General features: G+C 36.7%; 2 protein-coding genes across 5 annotated transcripts in view; one reads left to right on the forward strand and one right to left on the reverse strand.

Moving 5' to 3' along the window:
• LOC140161004 (dachshund homolog 1-like) overlaps nt 1–21,765 on the forward strand; it is a 144,672-nt gene that overhangs the window by 60,936 nt on the left and 61,971 nt on the right. The gene's annotated exons all lie outside the window — the stretch shown is intronic.
• LOC140161003 (uncharacterized) lies at nt 1,147–13,232 on the reverse strand. Its single transcript, XM_072184372.1, has 6 exons — nt 13,197–13,232; nt 8,660–10,160; nt 7,471–7,600; nt 6,862–7,002; nt 6,135–6,328; nt 1,147–5,008 (listed from the first exon to the last, which is right to left on the reverse strand). Exons 2-6 carry the CDS (start codon nt 9,611–9,613, stop codon nt 3,215–3,217), a joined length of 3,213 nt encoding a protein of 1,070 aa, XP_072040473.1. The 5' UTR covers nt 9,614–10,160; nt 13,197–13,232; the 3' UTR covers nt 1,147–3,214.

The raw sequence follows: 21,765 nt of genomic DNA on the forward strand, positions 1-21,765 counted from the left end.
CATCATTTTGCAAAATTCCCAATAAATTTCAGCAGTTTCCTGTTTTCGAACATAAATTCATGGGCACATTTTCATTTTTGATTTGATATGATCTTTACGCCAGATAACATTCTTTTAAAAACTTTTTTCATTGTTTAGTTACTTAATAAATTCACAATAATACAAATTAAAGCAACAAATATCAATCATAGCTTATTTGGAAAAAGGTGAAGTAGTTCTTTATTTCATCAATGAAGTATATTAATACATGTATAAAGTACAATTCCTGAGCTTCAAAATTATATTCACACACTGCTTGACATAAAATATTTACAAAATATAAAATATTTACAAAATATAAAATATTTAACAAATAAAAATTAAAACACTAACCAATACAGTACTATAACTGATGTTTATCATATCATTGGACATTTTAAAATTGGGGTTTTTTCCCCACCCATGAGTAAAGTGAATTAAAAGATCCATTTATAACAAGTTCCAAGACGATGGAAAAATAAACCGGTTCTACGGGCCTAAATTGACCTAGAAATTGCCTTTGTTTGAGAGATTTTTAAATTTTGCTAAAATCATGTTAAGAAAATGTTTGCAAGAAATCTTCCGGTTTTTTTCAGACTTGACAAATTTTGGTGCAATTAACCGGTAATTTTAGCAGAAATAAAATAAACTATCCACCCTCATATTCATAACAGGTTTTTTTCCGTCGCCTAACAGGATCTTTCATGACGCAAAATTTTATTTAATAAAAATAATAAAATAAATCTGTCGTTCTGAAAAAATGTCACCATGAAATATTAAATTTTCAAAACTGGAATTCTCACAATATCAGCACACCTCATAGTAAATAGTTTCTGATGTAACCTAATTAATATGATATATCCCAAAAACAAAGTATCTACAAAGATTTTAAAATCCATGGGTAAAGTGGTTTTTTTCATCCTTCCCCCCCCCCCCCCCCCCCATTCTCACTCCCAACATACTAGTAATAATTTTCGAAAGTTTAAAACTTTCATTCTTATTAGGGACCATTCACAAACACTTGTTAGGAAGGCCTGATGCAATAAAAATTCATCACAAAAGTTCCCCCGCTTTCAGACCTCAAGAATGTCAAGGCCCACCCTCTTTTTGACATGAAAAGAAAATTATGAGTCAACCCGTGGAAAAGCTGATAAACTCAATTTTCCCCGGATCATTTGTGGTCATTTTTTGAATCAGGGCCCCCTAACAAGTGTTTGTAAACGGTCCCTTAAGTACTTATCTTATACAAAATAATAATGAATCAAGTTAATACGAAAGGCCTATTCAGTTGTTTGATCATTCGAAAAATCGTAAAAAATCATACAAATTCAGGTTGTTGCATCCATGTTAGTAGCACAAAATGTGCTAGCATGTCAAATTCTGTGTATCAGTGTTTTAGTCGAGACCAGCCTATCCGAGACCAGCCTATCCGAGACCAGCCTATCCGAGACCAGGCAGTCCGAGACCGAGAACAAAACCAGGCTTAAACGACAAAATACGACAGATTCTGGCACGATGAATGTTTTCGGATCGTTAATACGTGATCCACCAAGATTGTATTATTTTACCATTGGATCTAGTAACTGGCTATTTTGATAATTAATTGCCATATAACCAACAGTACAAAAATAAATCTAAATACCAGAAAGGCCCTAGATATGTAAGTCTACTTTAAGTAGAATTTCGATCTTCAGCTTTTGCAGAATTCATCACACATCAGTGACCTCGGATATGACATGGCAACCAATTACCCGCCACTGTTTCTACTGGGCTTGCAAACAAGGATCCACAACTCTTATAAATCTAACTGCGGATCTTGCACATCCGAATTCAAGCTCCAAACTGCGGACCCAGTTAGAATACTAGTAGTCTGAGATTTGAGTAGAATCTTAGCACTTCTTTAAATCAAATCATTACTTCTTCACATCACTTTTTCACAAATTATTCCTGCCATCATTGGCAAGAGACACATTTTATCAACAATTTTTAGAGTAAATATTACTGATATCAAAACAGCTACAAAATAAAAAGTAGTTTGAACATAAAAAGGTCAGTGATCACAAGTCATAGTTCATCAAAACAAATTTCATATCATGAAAAGCAAGGATATGGTTTTCAATTTTGTTGGATCAAATTTGCTAATCCTTTGATTGTTAGTTCCTGATTAATCAGAGCCTTTTCAATGCACTTTTTAGCATAGGAAATAGTAACAAAACTGAACTATATCCGAGCAAATTCCCATTCAGTAAATAGCTGCGACATTTTATGTTCAATGTGTAGACCTAATTATTGTTACAGTGGAAACTTGCTAAAATAAAATTCCCGATAACACAAAATCCTTGTGTTAACAAGGTTCCACTGTTACTTTCTTGAATAGCTTCGACATTGTTTTGTATGAAAAGCATCTAGTTTTACTTCCAAATTTTGGAAAAAATGAAGCGCTTCATTCAAACGTCTTAAAGGTTGAGCACCTGGTGCACTAATTAGGCTGAATGCAGTTCATGTACAACTTGTTACTTGTTCATTAACCTTTTTATGATTCCAAGCAAAAAGAGCACCTATACCAACTTTCAGTTAGAACCAATGAGGTTGAACCAAAAGAGTATCGACTCTACCATGTTTGCGAGTCGCTCATGGAGGCAAAACGTGCCATTGTTTGTATTCTGAGAGTAACATGTGCCAAAAATGCATGCTACGTCTTTATAACACTCAAGCATATATGCTAAATAATTATTATAGTTCCATTTCAGGCTTTTAACCAGCCGAAAAATGCTGGAGGTACACTATTTCCCCTCCATATGAGCAAGAAACAAATAAGGCGGACTTACCATAGCTTTAGAAACAGGGACATTTTCAGTCTGTACTCTTTTGGTATAATCTCCTTGGTTCAAACAAAAATTACTAAAGTTCACTTCTCTAACATGAGAGATGGACAACAAACATGTCTGGAAAGACCTTGATATTAAATTGTTATATTTACAGTTCATATTTAGATAGAACAAAACAATCATTTCTTTTAATATCTCTACCTGAGAAGTTTTGGAAAGACCTTGACAATATTTACAGTGTATAAAGCACCATCATTTGGATGGAACAAAACATATTGATTTCTTTCCCTGAGACATTATGGGCTTTATTCTCTCTTATTCAACATGTCTGGAAGGTCTTGATCATGCGATGAGACAATGAGCTGTATTCAGGCAGTGTCTTCCAGAAAGCTGTAACAAATGTTGCATTGTTTGACCTTATCAACCGTGACAAACCGACCCTTGCAATTGTTTCTACGGCACCTTCTCTTCTCAGTTCGGAGGGCAGTTTTGTCCGCAATAGCATACTGCCCATGCTGCCTGAATACAAGCTTAAGACGCGACTCATTGTCCCTAACTCTACAATAAGTCCTGTCATCAGCATTCACTTGTGCATGAACTCCTTCCAGACCATGTTCAGACAGCAGCCCTAATGTGTGGTGCATCTGAGCACACTTTGGTACTGCACAGACAAGCATATGTAGCTTCGGAGGAATTGTCTCCTCCACAAAGTTTGTGGGAAACCATGTGCCAAAATCATAGCACTTGTCAACAAGCTCATTAACCTCATCCTGGGTAAGAAACCTTGCTTCGGTGTATGGAAACAATATGCCATGTAGCTTTGAAAATAATAGGCCATACTTTTCCTGGTCCTCGTCATCTAATACTTCAATGAGCTTGTTGTGCCCCTTAAGTATATCGCGGCAATGATTTCCCACAAAACATTGTGAGTGATATGCTTGTCGTTTCACATGAAGAACATCCTCTAAAACCCTATTCAATTCCGTTTCTTTAGGACCTCTCTCCTTGCATACATCTCTGTAGATCTTGTCTAAATCAACCTTTGCCTTGTCATAATTCTCTTTCGCCTTCTTAACTACCTTCTTTAACTGTTCAACCTTCTTTACCTGACCACGTATCACATCTCCAGCATTACTAACATCTCCTTCACAAACAGGGCACAAGAATTGGAAAGAATCATCATTGTATTGTGAAATGCCTAAGCCCACACATGACAAATGAAACCAACCTTCCTCCCCCCCTGGTCCATCCCCACATTGAGAGCACTGAAAATACTTGACCTGGTCTCGAGCGTTTTTTCCCTTCCATGGATTGACACAAGCAAGCGCACATGCTGGCATATCGCATGGTGCGCTTGCCCCACCCCTTTCTTCCCCACTTCCCGACTTTCTAAATCCCTCTAAAAGTGTGTCCTCCATCTTCAGGTTTTCTTGGTTTTCCTCCAAATTGCTCTCCAATTCTTGCACCCTTTTTGTAGCATCCTTCCATTTCTGACCTGATTCCCTACCTTGTGGGCTTACTGTCACGTTATCACTATCTTTACATATGCGCTCCAACATAATGAAAAAGCGCTGTACCAACCCAAGCATAATATGCAGGATGGGTGGTACAACATAGTCTAAACTGACTGTCATTGGTAATATGTGTGACCCATACACAGAATGAAATTGAGCTGAATTTGTTTTCAGTGACTTCCCATTCCTCGCAGAAGCTTCTGTGTTCTTCTGCAAGTCGTTCGCCATGGTTTCGACAGACCTGTCACTTGGCCATATCTCACGGTCAACCCAATTACCTTCTGCATCTTTCTGCTTTGGACAGTGGGGCTGGCCATCTGGGTGACGAAGATCCTCCAACTTCATGTGGCACCACAAACATGGAAAAGTGGAGCACGCACCCAAGTGGCCAAGAGCTTTACATAAAAACTCATAATCCCCAAAGAGGAAAATACGACACCGCATATTCTTAAACTCAGGACCCAGATCGTAATATACGCCCTGCATCTTGATCATGGGATCGCGGTATATAGAGAATATGAAGCGCATATTTTCATCGCTGTCCAAAGCTTCAAAGAATGCAATAAGGTCGGTGTTGTCAGCTGAGTTTGGAGACTTGACGTTGCAAATTTGGACAGCCAATTTGGTGCTTGTACCTCCTTTGTCACCCTGAAATATAAGACAAACATTCATATTAGCTTGAGGTCTTGAAACAAAAAAAAGTTAAAGTAGGACTACATATTCCTGCAAAAATCTAAAAACAGCACCCTCTTCCAATGGACGATTGACCTTGTAGACAGTTGGCCAAGGTCACACAACTTTCAGGATAGAATCTTGTTCATCCACCCTTACTGTGTGCCAGATGGCAACTCCCTATTGAAACTCCTTCATAGTAACGGAACCCCTCCAACATTGTCTATTTTTCACCAATTTTAAGCCAAAAGTAGCAGAATTCAGCAGCCTTTCACTCCAATGGGGGTCACCTGACTTGCCTCATAAAAATGTATGTGAATGCATTTTAGATTATATTATGCCAATTCCATCCATGATAGTGTGTAAGTGTGAAAATTTTTTTAGTCAAAATACTTCATATTTTGCAAATTTTGAGTGAAAGGTTGCTGAATTCGGCAACTTTGGGCTGAAGACATGGTGAAAATGACCAATGTATGAGAAACTGAGCACATGGATGAGTCTCATGTGTAAAAAATGTATCACCAAATTTTGACAACTTGTTATTTAAGTCAAAAAACATGTAATTAAGTTTATCTGTAGTGACAATTTTTTTGTGCAAGGTTTCCGAATTCTGCATTTTTTTGGACTTTGATAATTTTTGGCCTTGGGTGCAAAATTCGGAAACCTCACACAAAAAAACGTCAAGTACAAAGCAACTTTATTACATGTTTTGTGACTTAAATAACAAGTTGTCAAAATTTGGTCATACATTTTTTGGTCAAATTAATTAAATTTGTAACTACATACCCCCTTTGGTTACAAAATTATTGTGAAATAAACACACAACTTTTTACAGAGTTGTGATGGCGAGAACAAAAGAGGGGGGTCCCGACAAAATTTCCAGAGACCGTAGCGCAAAAACAGCATGGACATTGATATAACATTGCAGTTTTCAGTGCATTCATTGTGACCAATATGGTACACTTTGATGGAGTAACATCAAATTCTGAAGGGGTCACCTGACAACCACTGCCTGGGTCAGTTGTCATGGAATGACTCAATGTAAAGTAAGGAAAATTTCAAGATGGTTAAAAATGATTTGATCCAATTTTTGACTACCTACCCCAATCTTAATCCAAATCTCTCCTTCGAATTTCATATTGTCCCACATGTTACCTCGCTGGATGTGCAGTTTCAATAATGACTTGATGTGTTCTTCAAGGTCTGTGGTGCGGACGAAGGCCACATTCGTTGGTTTTGCTGTTGATGATTTCTTTAATTGGGCTGTCCCCACTTCTATAGAGTCTGTTCGACGAGCTAGAAAAGAATATAACAATATAAGAAGATAAGTAGAAGTCCTTTGTATTTTTCAACTTCCCAACTTGGGACTTTTTAGCAGGGTTGAGCTGAAATTAGACAAATATAGAGCCTGAATACACACAGGGAAGTCAACAGGAATTACGACATCAAATGTAAACTGCTTGTCAAGAATAATACTGAATAAATTACTTTTAAACAGGCTGTTAGTTTACACCCAGCAGGGAACATGTGTCGACTTAAAAACAAACACACAAATTCAACTTTTTTTACACTCTTGCTTAATTTTATGATACTACTGGTTAAACCACAATGAACTCTATCCATATCGTCATTAGAAGTCCAGCTAAAAATCCAACGACCATGTTGACATGCAAAGTTCAAAGTCGACTCCGGGCTATTAACTTGCATGGTCACAATTTAAAACAACAATGAGGGTAGACTTTTGCTTGATCATATGAAAGCTACAAATATATTTGGTTAAAAATGATGGCATGAGAAAAAGTCAATGTAGAGGCAGCAAAACAACTTACTCTTCAGTTGCTCACGCATCTTTCCCTCACTGGCCAAAATAGGCAGCCTCTTATTTGTTAGGAATGTACGCAGCTTGCTGAACTTAATCCAAGGCATCCTTAGTAATAGTTTCAGATCATTACATTCTGCTGGTGTCAATTCTGAAACAAGAATTCATCAAAAGAGTTAAAGTTAACGAGCTACACTATGCAACATTCCTGAAATATCAGATGTATGACAGTCTTGAGTGGTACATGGTGCAGAGATGCCAACATAGGGCTTTTCAAAACAGGGAGATTTTGCTTAAATGACAGACTTGCGAAGCAAGTGAGCGAGCACTTACAGGTGGGGTTCACAGGTCACCTTGTGGCCCTGGTGGGGTCTAGAATACAAACAAAATGAGTCACAGAATACAGGGACCTACATGAACAATCTAAAAAAAAACACTTTAACATTCAATTTATAACTAATAGCCTAGGGTTGTCTCAATGTTCCTCTTCACATTTCACTTTTCCTCACCAATCAATGTTCAGAGAAATTTCTTATTAAGCATTTAAAGTGTCCAAACAATTATTTTCTGAAATTGTAGATCCGAATCAACTTGATTGTAATGAGTGAGAGGGTCGTACCTTTGTGCCAATTAAAACCTGCCAGATCTGCAGATTCACGGATCAGATTGTTGTTCTTTCTGATGAATGCTGCCAGTGTTACTACAACATCGTTGTGAGTAGGATCTCTGCTGGAAATGATTCGCAACACCTATTAATTAATAAAGAGGAAGAAACAAAATTAAAAACAAAAAAACAAACAAAAACAGTCAAACAAATCTTATAATTAAAGACAAAGATAAAAAGAGTAGTTTGCGTCTGACGTCACTGTCAATCAAATTCTCTACGATCCTTGATTGGCTAATAGCGCATATAAGAAAGGTCGATTCGATCTGCCTGGTGCCGATCGGAAAAAAGGAATAGCATTGAATGGCTAAAATTACGTACTCTTACAAGGCAAAAAGCAACTTTTCTAGGCATTGTGGACATGGTGCTTTCGGTTAAGAAAGTTTCCTACTATATAAAACCTAACTTTTGAGATGGTTTGTATGTTTGATGGTGCAAAATTAACAATAAGGCGCCCGGTTTTACCGCCGTGTTCAGCAACTCATATCATATATACATACATACATTAAATTCTTATAAGGCGCAATATCATCACGACACTTGTAAACAAACCGTGCTCGGAGTTTAATTGAAAGATGACGTCAGACGCAAACTAGTCTTTTTTATCTTTGTCTTTCATTATAAGAACATACATGTTACTCACAGTTACTGATATATATATATATATATATCAACTTGTTGATTTGTTCATTTCCAATATCTCAAGTCACTTTTTATATCACAATGCAGTCATTGCATATACAATAGAAGGTTCTAATTTTTCAGCAAATATTTCACCCAAGAATCCAACACGCTTACTACTAGTACTGGTCAGGGGTAGCATTAAGGCCCGAAAGTCGGGGTTGTTTTCCTGTGTTTTTCACTCCCGAGCTTGCAGAAAATCCAAATACATGGGGTGAAAATTAAATCTCGGGGGTGAAAAATATTTTGCAGTGTAGTCAGGGGTAGGAGTAAGGTCCAAAAGTAGAGGGTCAGACTTCACCCCGAGCTTGCACATTTCCAATATATGGAGGGTGAAAAATTAATATTTTTTAAATTTAGGGGGTCATTCACCCCCGATCGGAGGTTATCGCTACCCCTGGTACTGGTTGATATCAAAATATTATTTTTCCTACAAATTGTTTTCTCAAATACATGTACATACCTTCATCAGTTCAGTTGCTCTCTTCTCTAAAGTGGTTTGGAATGCTTCGGCACTTGGGTTGTCATGATCTGGGAGTGTCACCTGAATGGATGCAGTGAACTTCCCTGTTGATCCCTTCGGTCTTGTCAAGAGAACACCTGCCACTGACCCAGTTCTTTTCTCTAATAGCAGAGGGGCCTTAGCCTCTTCCACTTTCACCTTGTCCTCTAATTCTGAAATTTGTGCTGTGAGTATGCTAGTCTGATGAGTTAGTGTTTCTATTGTGTTTTGTTGAGTTTTGTTCATTTCATGTGATGTATTGAGTGTCTGCAGGGTGTTATTATGTTCTGTCTGTAATGTAGTCAGTGCCTGTAGTATGTTATCGTAATCCACTTGTATGCTTGCCACATCTCCCCTTGCCCTTTCAAGATCAGTGTGTAATGTCCGATTTCCTTGTAACATGTCCAACTGTGAGCACATTTGTCTTAAAATACTTCTCAAGACTTCCTCACTGTCTAAAGCCTCTGGTCTCCTAATTAGATCTTTGTACTTATTTGGGATGAGACATACACAATTTGTAGTTTGTAATTGAATTTGGTCTTCTACCCTAAGCCACACATGTTCGTTATCAATAAAATCCAAAACTACGCCAACTTTGAACTCCCTGAATTGATTCCTAATTTGATCTTGCTCTACCAAAACTCTGCAACCCTTCTCAATTTCTGACACATCATTACACGTTTCTATTTTGACTGGCTTTTCTTCACTTGTCAAATGTATTTCTTCTGAACAATCATTGCTTGCACTGTTAGAAGTTGAGTACGGTCCAACAATGTCACCATCCCCTGGTTTAACCCACCCACCTAAAATTTTCCCCGTTGATTTGAAAATAACATAATCATCAAATGTAAATTTGTGTGTCAACTTTCTCTTTTTACGACCTCTCTCCCCAAAATTGTCTTGATTCCTCCCCATATTCACTAGCTATATAAGTGCTAACACTTGTTCATAATTTTGTGAAATATATATATACAAAGCTGCAGAATTTGTGCAGGTAAATTTAACAACCAATAAAAGAATAAAAAACTGTAATTATTGACAAATGTTATTATGAATTATAAAGAACTAAAATTTTGAGCAATCATAAAAGAAAAATTTGAGAAATGTATGGCATGACAGAGGCTTTCCAACCAGGGAGGACTTACCTACCACGTTCGAGCCTCCTTTTCACTTCATACAAAGCTAGGTTGGGGCATGGGCCTAAAAAAATGCGACTTGCAGTAAGAGGCAGTCAATTAGGGCTGATCCACACCTGGTGCGCTTAACATGCCGCAAGTATCAGAATCAAATACAAGTGCACATTTCTCACTATTCTAACAACTGTCTAAATCTAATTGGACAAGCCATTTAAAATTACATTTTGAATGAACTGAACTGGATCAGGATACTGTTTTCTGAAGTTGCTGGCCATCTGGCAAATGATGTCATTCTGAAGTCAATGTAATGGCAAGTCAGAACTAAACTGGATAAAAGAGAAGAAAATAAACAAATTAAATGCAAATTATTTGCACCACCTTTTGGACATTATTAATTGTGAACACATTGGTAGTTTGAACATGTTGTAATAAGAACAATTTTATTTCATTTCAGCCCAATAAGCCAGGCATGTTGCCATACGGTACCGTACATCTTGGATATTGCTCACAAGTTCAAGTAATTTCGTGCCCGGGTACCCGTTTATTTTTCGGGCGGGTACCCGAAATTGCAAAAAAAACAAAAACATGAATGATCCTAGCATTTAGGTCTAGGTCCAGGGACAGATGTAAGTCAAAAAAATAAATAACTTAAAAAACAATTTAAAAAAAAAAATTTGGGTACTGGCATGGAATTTCCTGCCCGGTACTAGGCTACCCAAGGGACTCAATTCCGGGACTCAGTCCCTACCTAAGTGGTAACTGAGAACGGGTGCAGAAGAAAAATTCCAAATCCAAGAGGTAGAGCAGCAACATGGCTGGCTACATTGAGCTTGACATGTCTACCAAATTCTGCATGGCTGCCGAATTATGTATGCATGGCATTCACTTTGTACATTTTACCACACCACACACTAGACTAAGATACCACTAAGTGTTATCATTAGGCCTACAATGTAAATGGTCGAAGACAGATTAGAAAACAATGCGACACCCAAATAATGAAATTTGCTGGAATATTTGACCTGAAAACTGCACATGCCAAATTCTGCACCCTTGAGCAATAGGCTAGTTCAAATAATAAAAAAGCAAAAATATCAACAACAAATATAACAAAGCTGGTCAAAAATGTACCCATCCATTTTCACAACATTCATTTGGTTTTTGGTCCAAAATTAGTATTTTTTATGGTAATTTCCATTGTAATTTTATTTGATAACCTCGCAAAGTTTTGTGACATAAAATTAATTAAAAATTTGGGGATGATTAATTGTGACAATTGTGGAAGCGTCAGAATTTTGACATCCATTTTGGCACTAAAATGCTCTTATTAAATTGGACAAGTTGGAAAAACATGCCCCCAGATAGCTTTGAAGAATGAAGATTGGAACACACACATTTTGTGCCGATCATGTCACACCGAAAGCCGATTTGAAACAGACGGTAAGTTTTTCTTGTAATTGGTGATCCTTTCTTTTGACCATCTGTGCGCGGGGCTTGAAAACAGCTCTATGTAGGCCTATAACTTTTAGGCATGATTTTTGTAGGCCTATAATTCATTTATGATTTTTAGTGCCGAAAACCAACTTTAATAAAGTTAGATAAACCGAAAAACATGAAACTTCATAATCATTTGCTCAGCATCACTTACAGTCAAACACCATGCATGAAAAGTCAAATAAATGAGGATTTTTCCTCACAAAAATCAAAATAGCAAATAGACCACTTTTCTTGAGAAATTTGCCGTGCTGAATAATAAAAAAAACCTTTTAAGACTTAAATTGCTTCTTTCAAGCGGTCGAAAAAAGTGTTAAATTTGTAAATTAATTTCCAGATAGAAAGGAAAAAACGTGTCTGGCCTTCTTGTACCTGGTACCTGAAAAAATTACCCTGTAAACCTCGTTTTAAAATTGTCCTACATTTGAGTTGCCTATTAAAGAAAGGATCGCAAATTTTGTAGATGGCCTTTTCGGGTACATGACCAAGGTCATATTCTTAAAAAGCTGTGCAATATTCATGGAATTGAAATACCATATTACATACACATGTATAAACAAGCGAGTCACGAATACCGTACTGACGCGAGTATAGTCCCACCTTCGAGTAAAGTCCCACCCCCAAATTTTCGAAAAATTTCAGAAATTAAAAAAAATTTTTTTTTTTTTTTAAAGTTATTTATTTTTTCTGCGTTGGAGTGTCCAGGACCTACACCTAAATGCTAGGATCATTCATGGTTGACCTAAAAAAAAATTTAAAAAAAAAACATTTCAAGATGTTTTGTATTTTTAATATGAAAATTGATACTTGGTATCAAAATGCATTCAAATTCGATGAATGCCACAACACCAGCACCGTTTTGTACCCCCCCCCCTCGAAACTAATAATTTAAAACCATACATCCCCCTCTAAGTTTAACACTACCCGTAACCCCCGAGAGACAAACTAAGTTTAAACACCGTACTCCCGACAGACAAACTAAATTTGTAACACTGTACCCAGGAGAGAAAACAAACTTAATTTTTACCACCATGATACAGTACCACCCCCCCAAACTAAACAAAATTCTTAACACAGACACAGTACGGTATCATGTCCGTTTGTATTGCTCCCCTTCACCGAGAGATTAACTAAATATTTAACCCCCCCCCCAAAAAAAAGAGACAAATTCAATTTTAACCCTACCACCCCCCACCCCAGAGAGATAGACAAACAACATTTGCTTTTTTGTACCACACCTCTCCCACATCCATGACATCCTCCACTACCACCAGTGGCACCACTAAGGCACTATAAACAACAACAACAACAACAACAACAAACTCAAGGCAGCTGCAGGGACGTACCACTGACCCGCTTTGTGCACGCCGTGGCTATGCAGAATCTCCCCGGGAATACAGCCCGAGCAATGCCATCCATGACATGCACCGGACTCACACTGCACACGCCGGAATGTGCACCCAAAATAGCTATGACAATATCGAGCATAACTTGAAAAAACTGAACTCGGTGGCCAAATATTTATAATAATTTAGGAAATCTGGCTTTAATTTACTTCAAAACTCGTAATTAATTAACAATACGTATATTTTAAGCTTTACGAAAGGTCATTTCTTCATGCAAGTTTACATGACAAATCAACAGTACACGATCACACGCAAGTGCGAGAGCGATATGCAGTTGTAGGCAAAAACTCGAATCATAGGTCCGCGCTTTATCGTATTTTTCTCTTAAACTGAACCATTAAACCCCATAAAGTAGGTATCACTATCAAGCTGACAAAATAAGGAAACTGATGACATAATTTAAATATTACAATATTGAATATTAATCGAAATATTAAAGAAGAAACTTGAAATTTTGCTTACTTTTTCGAAATCCAACTTTCCGGACGCCATTGCTCGACTCAGGAATATCGCATGGGTTCACAAATTATGTTACGTTGTAGCTTGAAGTTATCGCTATCGAAATGGTACAAGTTATTTGATTGGCCAATATTAGAATATTTTGGAAAACCGCCCAAACGTTATCCAATCAAATTTCATATACTGGAATCAAACCTTTCCATAGCGTTACGTGTAGATCCGGGGCATTCAGCGTGGCTTGGGTACGAGCAGCCAATCAGCAAAGCGTATTTTGACAACGCCCATGAATGAATTGGCCTATTGAGGGCGGGTCGTATAAATCGTTAAAAATAATAAACACGAAATGTATGTGAGATGTGGTCATACCTAGTGTTTTTCCAATTGAGTCTCTAAAAAAAAAAAAAAAAACTAGAGCGACTGTCTCGCAACCCCCGTATGCTTGTAAAGCGACTGAACTAGTGTTAATTGTTCCAGTTAAGGGGTATTGGTAAAGAAGGCTGAATTTGACTGAAAATATTATTCATTTATTCAAAATAATTAGGTGAACTTGGTGAATGAAGCAACATATGGGAGATATAATGAAGGAGTCACAAACCCTGCCTTCGAAGTTTTGCTTAAGTGCCGGAATATTGATTGAAGTGCATTGTCAAATGTCAGCTGAAAAAAGTTCTGTTTGATATAAAACCAGTGATAAAAACTTTTTATAAGAATATTCTAGTTTTAGTAGTTGTAGATTTTGTGTTTTTTTATAGGTTTTTGATCAACATGGGTGTGGTAGGCTTGTTAGTGACTGATGGGCTGTTGATACCCCATAGTTCACATGATTTTTTATGGAAATATGCAATAATTTCCTATTTTCAAACCAAATAAGAGCTCAATTAGTCAGGCAGATCAACTACACCAATTTCAACACAGTTAAACAAACAAACAATCAAAAACTCGTGCATAATTATTCATATTTGATACATTTATTATTGATGTATTACTATTTGTCTGTGGTTTTACCCAGTTAAATTATTTCTCCTTTCTGACATGTATTAATGATGTACCTGTTGATCAAATAACATTTTATGTTGATTCATGACATATTATTGTGTCTGCCATGTTGTTGCCATGGTTCTGATAAACATTTAGGCATATCTATGAAATATTTAATCATGATTATTAGATGACACTGTACATTACATTTTGTACATTACTTCAAAGCTACCGGGATGATCATGCAAACGTTTACAGACAATTAATTGAAAGCTTCGGCTTTGTAAAAAAAAGATGACAAATAGCGATTTTTTTTTTACCACTTTTATAATTATTGTTTGAATTTGTCCTTCGAAAGGTTCATAGATTTTTGTAATTTCATCATTAATATGTGACTCCTCGCCACAACTGAGCCCGGATGTCGCCAATCATCATTTTTGAGATATTCAACCAAAATATTCTGCTTGAAATTAGCTTTAAAATGATGTATATCATGTCTATAGTACTTGACATTTAAGTAGTGAAAAATCATAAAACAGTCAATAAATCCTTTCTTTCCTATTGTTTATTGTTAAGTTGATGGAGCATATCTCAATAGTGGCACTGGCGACGGACATCCGGGCTCAGTTGTGGCGAGGAGTCACATATGATGTGAATCTATATGTGAGTGTTTCACTATGGACCAAAATGGCCTCATCCCAATGGCATAGTTCAATAACCTCAATTAAACAATCATAGTGCAATATTTGACCTCAAGTTGCAGAGTATGAGTTTTTGTACCCAAATTTTCAATGGTCATTTAAATAAATGTACAAATGTATTGGAAATGGGATTAAAGAACTGTGCTCTAATAGATGAGCATGTTGTGGATCCTAGTGTTTGTTGCATGGTCTCATAAAAGAGAATCGCATAATCTCTCCGATTTGAAATCAGAATCAGGTCTAAATTCAATACAGAGGAAGAGGCTTGGAAAACTACTAGTATACTATAGATTGAATTGAAATATCATTTTGAATAATTTCATAATTACTGAATCACGTTCCAATATAACCTAGTCTACCACTTGGACGTACAATTTGTGTAAAAGGCATCAATTATTCAAAAATGCAGGATGGTCACTCCAAGTTGTTGCATGATTAATAATTCGTGCATGTTATTATTGCGCCGGAGTTGGATGACATTTTACAATAGTGGACGCTGTTCTTAATATGAAACTGATATGGTCATATATTATATAAGACCAGTAAAAGACCAGCTACTAGTATGCATGGTCATTTTGTTGCTAGCAAGTTAGTTAATTTGTAAGACAGTATTAATGTCCAGTGGTCGGTTTTGCATACATTGACTAGGATATTAAATATGCTCATACAGCAAGACACAGTTCCACAACCCCAATGTAAGCTTGTACATTCAGGGAATGACCTTTGTATATTTGGGTACTAAAACTAATCCTTTGCAACTTGAGGTCAAATTTGGAGCTAGGGTTGGTAAATGAGGGTTATTTGGACTTTGCCATTGGAAGTGAGGCCATGTAAAGGCTATCAAACATGCTCATGCATCAAGGCACAGTTCTGCAACTCCAATATGCTTGTACATTCATCAAATGACCTTTGAATATTTGGGTACTAAAACTCATCCTTTGTAACTTGAGGTCAAATTTAGAGATAGGGTTGTTCAATGAGGCTTATTGAACTCTGGCATTGGAATGATACTATTTTGGCTTTAGAGTGATTGGTGTCCACTGGTCTGTTTTACATACGTTGGTTAAATTATATATCTCTTCCAGTTGGCTTGAAATTGACCACAATGTACTCTCTGCAAAGTACGATACCGGTCGTTGACACACAGACGAGTTTAGACTCACTCCATTAATGAGCTTTTGTACTATCATATAGATATGGATACAATTAATGTCACTCTCCATTTATTCATTTGTACCCATAGACTCTTACGCGTGCAGTACATTGTAATTAACCAGTGCGTCCGTGCAGAACCGGGACTTTGACGGAGAACGGCCTGGTTTTATTAGAGAGCTAGCCGGGACCTGTATACAGTTGATTGAACTGTAGCGAAGAGAGATAGCACCCATATGCGGATCTTTAAATGGTGCAATTTGAAATGAAATTTGTATTGGAATTATGGTGACTTATAAGAGTGCTCAGTAAGTTTGACAGGTTATATGGAAATGGAAATGGAGTACAGTAAAAGGAAGTCATTCTCCCAGCTTGGCTGAGTCCAAATCTAGGGTATACATAGTAAAGGGGGTAATTTTATGACAAAGAGAAAGTGGACCATTTAAGTAATTTGGTCAGCAAATTGAAGCAATTTGCTGTGGGTCTTCAGTGCTAAATGGCTATGAGGAAGTAGTTCAATGAGAAAGGCTAATATAATGCCTCTGTAGTTATATCTATAGGCCCCAAACTAGGATGCAGAACATGATCAAATAACCCAAACCTGAAAAAAGAGGACATAGAGATAGATGAGACAGTGTAAGAGAAGCAGGGACATAGCCATCCTTTAAGTGGACTAGTGGAGGTCCCCATATGTCAATTGTTTGTCCTGGGGGAGCTACAGCCAAATATTTGTCCCCATTTTTCAATTTTTTTGTGTCCCATTTTCAGTCATTTTAACAACAATTGACTCCGTTGCCATCTCCATTTTTATCTCTGAAAAATGTCTGGGGGCAATTTGTTTCCCCCTGCCTCTCCTGTGGTTACGCCATGGAGAGAAGAAGGATGAAGACAGAGAAAGAGGAAGGCAACAGAAGACAGGCAGAGACCAAGAAACAGGAAGATAGCAGTGAGGGAGACAGACAGAGCATATGAAAGAGGCACATACATAGACAGGACTATTGCAAAGACAGGCAGAGAAAGAGAGAAGACAAGAGAAAGAGAGCGAGACTGTAAAAAGGGAAGACAAGGAGTAGAGGAAAAGAAAGGGAACAGATGAAACACGGGACAGAGAATGCAGCTAAAGAGATGAAAGTCATCAGGAGAAAAGGCAGAAAGATGCGAGAAACCTTTGGAGTACCTAGTAAAAAAAGCACCCCAGATTGTACAAAGACATTTGATTTAAATAGAGTTGTAATGAAATTATTGCCTTGTCCAGTACGTACATTAGCTTTTTTGAAATGGTCACTTATATTGAGTGCACCATTGGCATTCACAAATCTATTAGTCTAAAAAAGAAACACTTAGCAATACTAGTAGGTAAAACAAGTCTTGCTATTTGTGGTCAAATTTAGTCATCCATATTCCACATCACGAGCGCAATCCAAACTGACCCAACCGAAGGTTTAAGAAACAGTGACTCAGCATCAAAACAAATTATCCGTTTTCATCCAGTTTCTTTATATAAAAAAAGTCAAATTATCACCTATCATACCTCCTTAAGGCAATAAGCGTATAATCTTTTCATTTGAGGAGGAAATGATCTATTTGGTAAAAAAAGAAGGAATCTGTCTTTTGTCAAGTGTGAGTGACTTCTTGGTATGTGTGTAAAGGATATTGCAAAGGAAGTCATATGAGGAGAAATTGCTTGCAATTGAAATGACAAATTTAGTTGAAATTAGGTTATATAGCAGGGATTATAAATCATTATTTGATGAGGTGTTCCGAAAGCTGGAGTGCTTTTAAAGAATACAAATAAGCAAAGACCACAGATAGCTTGGTAATTATTTCTCTTATAAGTAAATGAAATTGTTTTTGATTGAGCAGGTGTGGCAGTTTTTAAATTATATAAAACCTTAATTTAATCAATTTGTGCAGTGTTTCTATTATTAGTTTCTTTTTTTTCCTTTCTATATAAATCCAAATTTAAAATCTGCTTAATCATTATGAAATTTTTATTGTGATATGTTTCATTTGGTTAAATTTTGTTGAGAGTATGTGAGGGCTATTGGTCATGAGCTATTCTGGTTGTAAATGATTGCGTAGCATACTAGAAAATGATCAATGAAAACGTACTATTGAGGTAACCAACCTGTGTATTGATTTAGTTTCTTCAGGTTTGCTGAAACAGTGAAAAAATTTCAAATATTCAAATTTTTGATATTTCAACGATTTGGCCAGATTCACATTGTTTTTGGGGTCAATTTTAGTTTTAATTCAAAAAGAGAGGAACTTAATATTTTTACACTGAAAATGAAGCTAGATTACAGAAAAGAGATGGGTCTTTTCAGAAAAATCTAGTGTTTGAAAAGAGATGGGTCTTTTTCAGAAAACTCTAGTGTTTCGAAACAGAATACATGTTATGGGGTGTCATCTTATCTTAATATCTTGTAATGATCTGTAAAAAAGTTTTATAAGTTAAGATTCTTTTATTTTTGCATTTTCGCTCTAAGCAGCTATCAAGTATGGCACCATGAAATTAACAACATGAGAATATGTTCCTTTTGTGCATAGAAGTGAAGTGAAAATCACAAATTTAAACAGTTCAAAATCAGGGACAGCAAACATAATTATTGCATGATAATTTTGACTTCAACAGTATTTAAGGGCGTAACACAGGAATTCAATGACTCCATAATAACATTAACTCAACATGTCCATCCGTATTAATAGAACCATCAATCACTTATCAAAATATCTCAACATATCATCAACTCTGGACACGGACATCATTAACACAGACTTCTAAGAAGATCTCTAAGATGGGAAGGGATGTCTTGATGCGTCTTTCTTTCTCTTAGTTCTTCTAATTACTGGTCATATCATGTAGTCATCTGAACACCTGGGTTGGGTGGATTACAGATGTCATATTGCATTAGTGTGTTTGTCCATTGGAAGGGACATGGCAACAGGTTTTAAATGAGGATAATTCCAATAATAACCAAGTTAGATCGACTGCTTACCGGACTCAGGATTGTAACCCTAGGCCGATGCAATGTTAAGACCACGCTAATGCCATTTGAAAATGATCCGCTTATACTTCATATACAGTTTGTTTCAATTTATTGTGATATTGTATGTTTTATGCTTATCTTGTCTTGTTTAACCCCATGAGAACTACATGCCTATTGGTCAAAAAGAGGTTTTCATTATCAATTGGACCAATCAGCAACATTATTAGAATAATTTCACCACGCAAAAATATTGCAGTGAATTATTTGCAAAGCTCCATTCTGATTGGTGATTAAAATGAAGATATCATGTAATTGACCAATCAGAGGCAATGTTAGATTGGCAAGTTGTACTCAGGGGTTAAACAATAGTTTACTCAGATATGTACCAACGGTACTTCTTGTTCAGGACAAACAATCACTGTGTAGATCGGAAAGGTGATATATTTGATTTTGTGAAAATATAATCTCAGTAATAATAAGATGTTTAACCAATTTAGAGGTAAATAAAGGAAAAGTTAGGTTAAAATTGAATTCCTAAGTATGGAATGCGATGTAGATCAGTGTTGCATGGCAGATCCGCAAAAGCTTTGATTTTCTTTTTCAAAGCACATCAGTAGAACCAAAAACCTCATACCTTGCAGTTAAATGACACAGTTGTATAACATTATGAATGTTTATATTTTAGTTAGATTAATATTTGTGACTCACATTGGCCTGAGCGCACGACTAGCCATTTGGTTGATCGACCAGTCAGTTAAGCTAGGCCAGGCAAAGACAAAAAATAGTTAATATCTTAGGCGGCCAAGGCGCCAGTAAGTGTGACAGTGGGAGTGACTGGGCAGGCGTAAGGAGGATACACTAGACCACCTCATTCTTATAATTTTATCTAATGCCAAGCCTATGTATTTTGGGAGGTTTGATGATGATCCAACATCGACAAGGGAGTGAATCGTCATTACGATAAATCCATCTAGAATTCAGGGTTTCCTGTTCAGCTGTGGAGTCCAATCGCAAGTTATTGGAATGGAAGCTGAACAAATAGTTACACATGCGAGATCTTTTCTCTTTGCATTTCTATGTGACTGCGCTTGACAAGTCGCGGCATTTGATCACATTATGATGTCATAGAAGTTAACATTCGCTATTGTATTTTGTGTCTTTCACTATGGACCACAATAGCCTCATCCCAATGGCATAGTCCAATAACCTCATAGTGCAAAATTTGACCTCAAGTTGCAGAGTATGAGTTTTTGTACCTAAATTTTCAAAGGTCATTCAATGAATGTACAAATGTATTGGGGTTTAAGAACTGTGCCCCTGATAGATGAGCATGTTGTGGATCCTAGTGTTACTTGCAGAATACAATGACAGCGTTAATGTATTAAGGACCTTATTTATGCTAAATCCACAGTTGTAATCAAAAGTGCATAGAAACAAAATAATGATGAGAAATAGGAAGGGTATATCATCATACGGACATCTGTCATCGGATTGATACATTTTTAATTCATCGAGTCCAAACCAATCAAGAACATGTTTCATTTTAAAGTCGACCAGTTAAGAACATAATGCACAATGTAGACAGGACTATTTGCTAAGTCATGGCTCTGAGATATTTCAAGTAAGGGGTTTTTAGGGTCATGCCATTACATGTAGGTAGCTCAAGTAAGGAGCGTCTGCACTATCCACAAGCAATTTACTGAGTAGGAACTGGGCTTAACTTTGAAAGTGGGAAACCATGAACATGGCATTATTTTTTTAGAAGCGGTTAAAAAATTAAACAACAATGTGTCAGTGTAAATCATATATGGTCTGATATTTCAGTGAAATAACCAACCGTGACAGTGGGGGAAACATGAGGTTATAAACCTGGAGGGTAAAAGGAAGAGAGGTCATAGCTATGTCATTGTGAACATGACTTGTAAAAATACACAAAATATGGACTTATTAAAATGACCAATACTGAGTTGATGAAGTGACCAGTGGAGTGGACATCACTTAATTTGTATGTTTGACGTGCATAAACAGGAGAGGGGTCAGAACTGTGACAGAACCCTCATCAACCCTTTTGCACGTATTAACCATCATGGCCATAACAATCCACAGTATGCTGAAAGTAAAAAGCCAGAAAAAAGATGGATGAAAATACTATACCACCTTTCTAATTTCTCTTCCTTAACGTTGGTTCTGCAACACCAATGGATTTGCAGGAGGGGTATTGAGGCTATGATTGGACACTTGATTCCGCCCTCGTATCATAATATAAATCCTAATACTAATGTTAATGCTCATGTTGCCAAAATGGAATTCAATGTCGTACGATGCGATCAACCCTGGTAATTCCTTTTGACTGACAGTTCCGCTGCGCGTAGTACAATGTCCCCACTGACCACATTACCTTTATAGACTCAAGTTATATTTTAGGGGGGCAAACCACAGAACAAGTTTAGGGAGGCTATTTTTTTGTCAATGAACTGATTACTATAGAGTTCAAAGATTTTTGCTTTGCTTGTGGTTTCACCGTAAGTTGAACTTTAGGATGGATGTAACAATAAGGGTGGAAAAGTAATTGTTTGTGCTGTCATATTAGCAACATTTGTAAATTACGACTGTTGGTGTGTCTTGCTCATTCCTATTTCTGTCGGATTCTGCGGACATGGGGTTTGGTTTTGTAATTAGCTATAGTTTGCACTCTTTGTTTTACTTATGTATAGATTTACAATATCTATTTTGATCATGCTCTCTTTTCTT

This window comes from Amphiura filiformis, chromosome 9, assembly GCF_039555335.1.
Source record: "Amphiura filiformis chromosome 9, Afil_fr2py, whole genome shotgun sequence".
NCBI classification, from domain to species: Eukaryota; Metazoa; Echinodermata; class Ophiuroidea; order Amphilepidida; family Amphiuridae; genus Amphiura; species Amphiura filiformis.

What these genes read in the sequence shown, in the direction of transcription:
- LOC140161003 (XM_072184372.1), bottom strand. Translation starts at nt 9,613, where the DNA reads ATGGGGAGGAATCAAGACAATTTTGGGGAGAGAGGTCGTAAAAAGAGA. An exon ending in GAGCAACTGAACTGATGAAG is followed by an intron (nt 7,601 to 8,659) that starts GTATGTACATGT and finishes ATTAATTAATAG; the next exon opens with GTGTTGCGAATCATTTCCAG. An exon ending in GATGCGTGAGCAACTGAAGA is followed by an intron (nt 6,329 to 6,861) that starts GTAAGTTGTTTT and finishes ATTCTTTTCTAG; the next exon opens with CTCGTCGAACAGACTCTATA.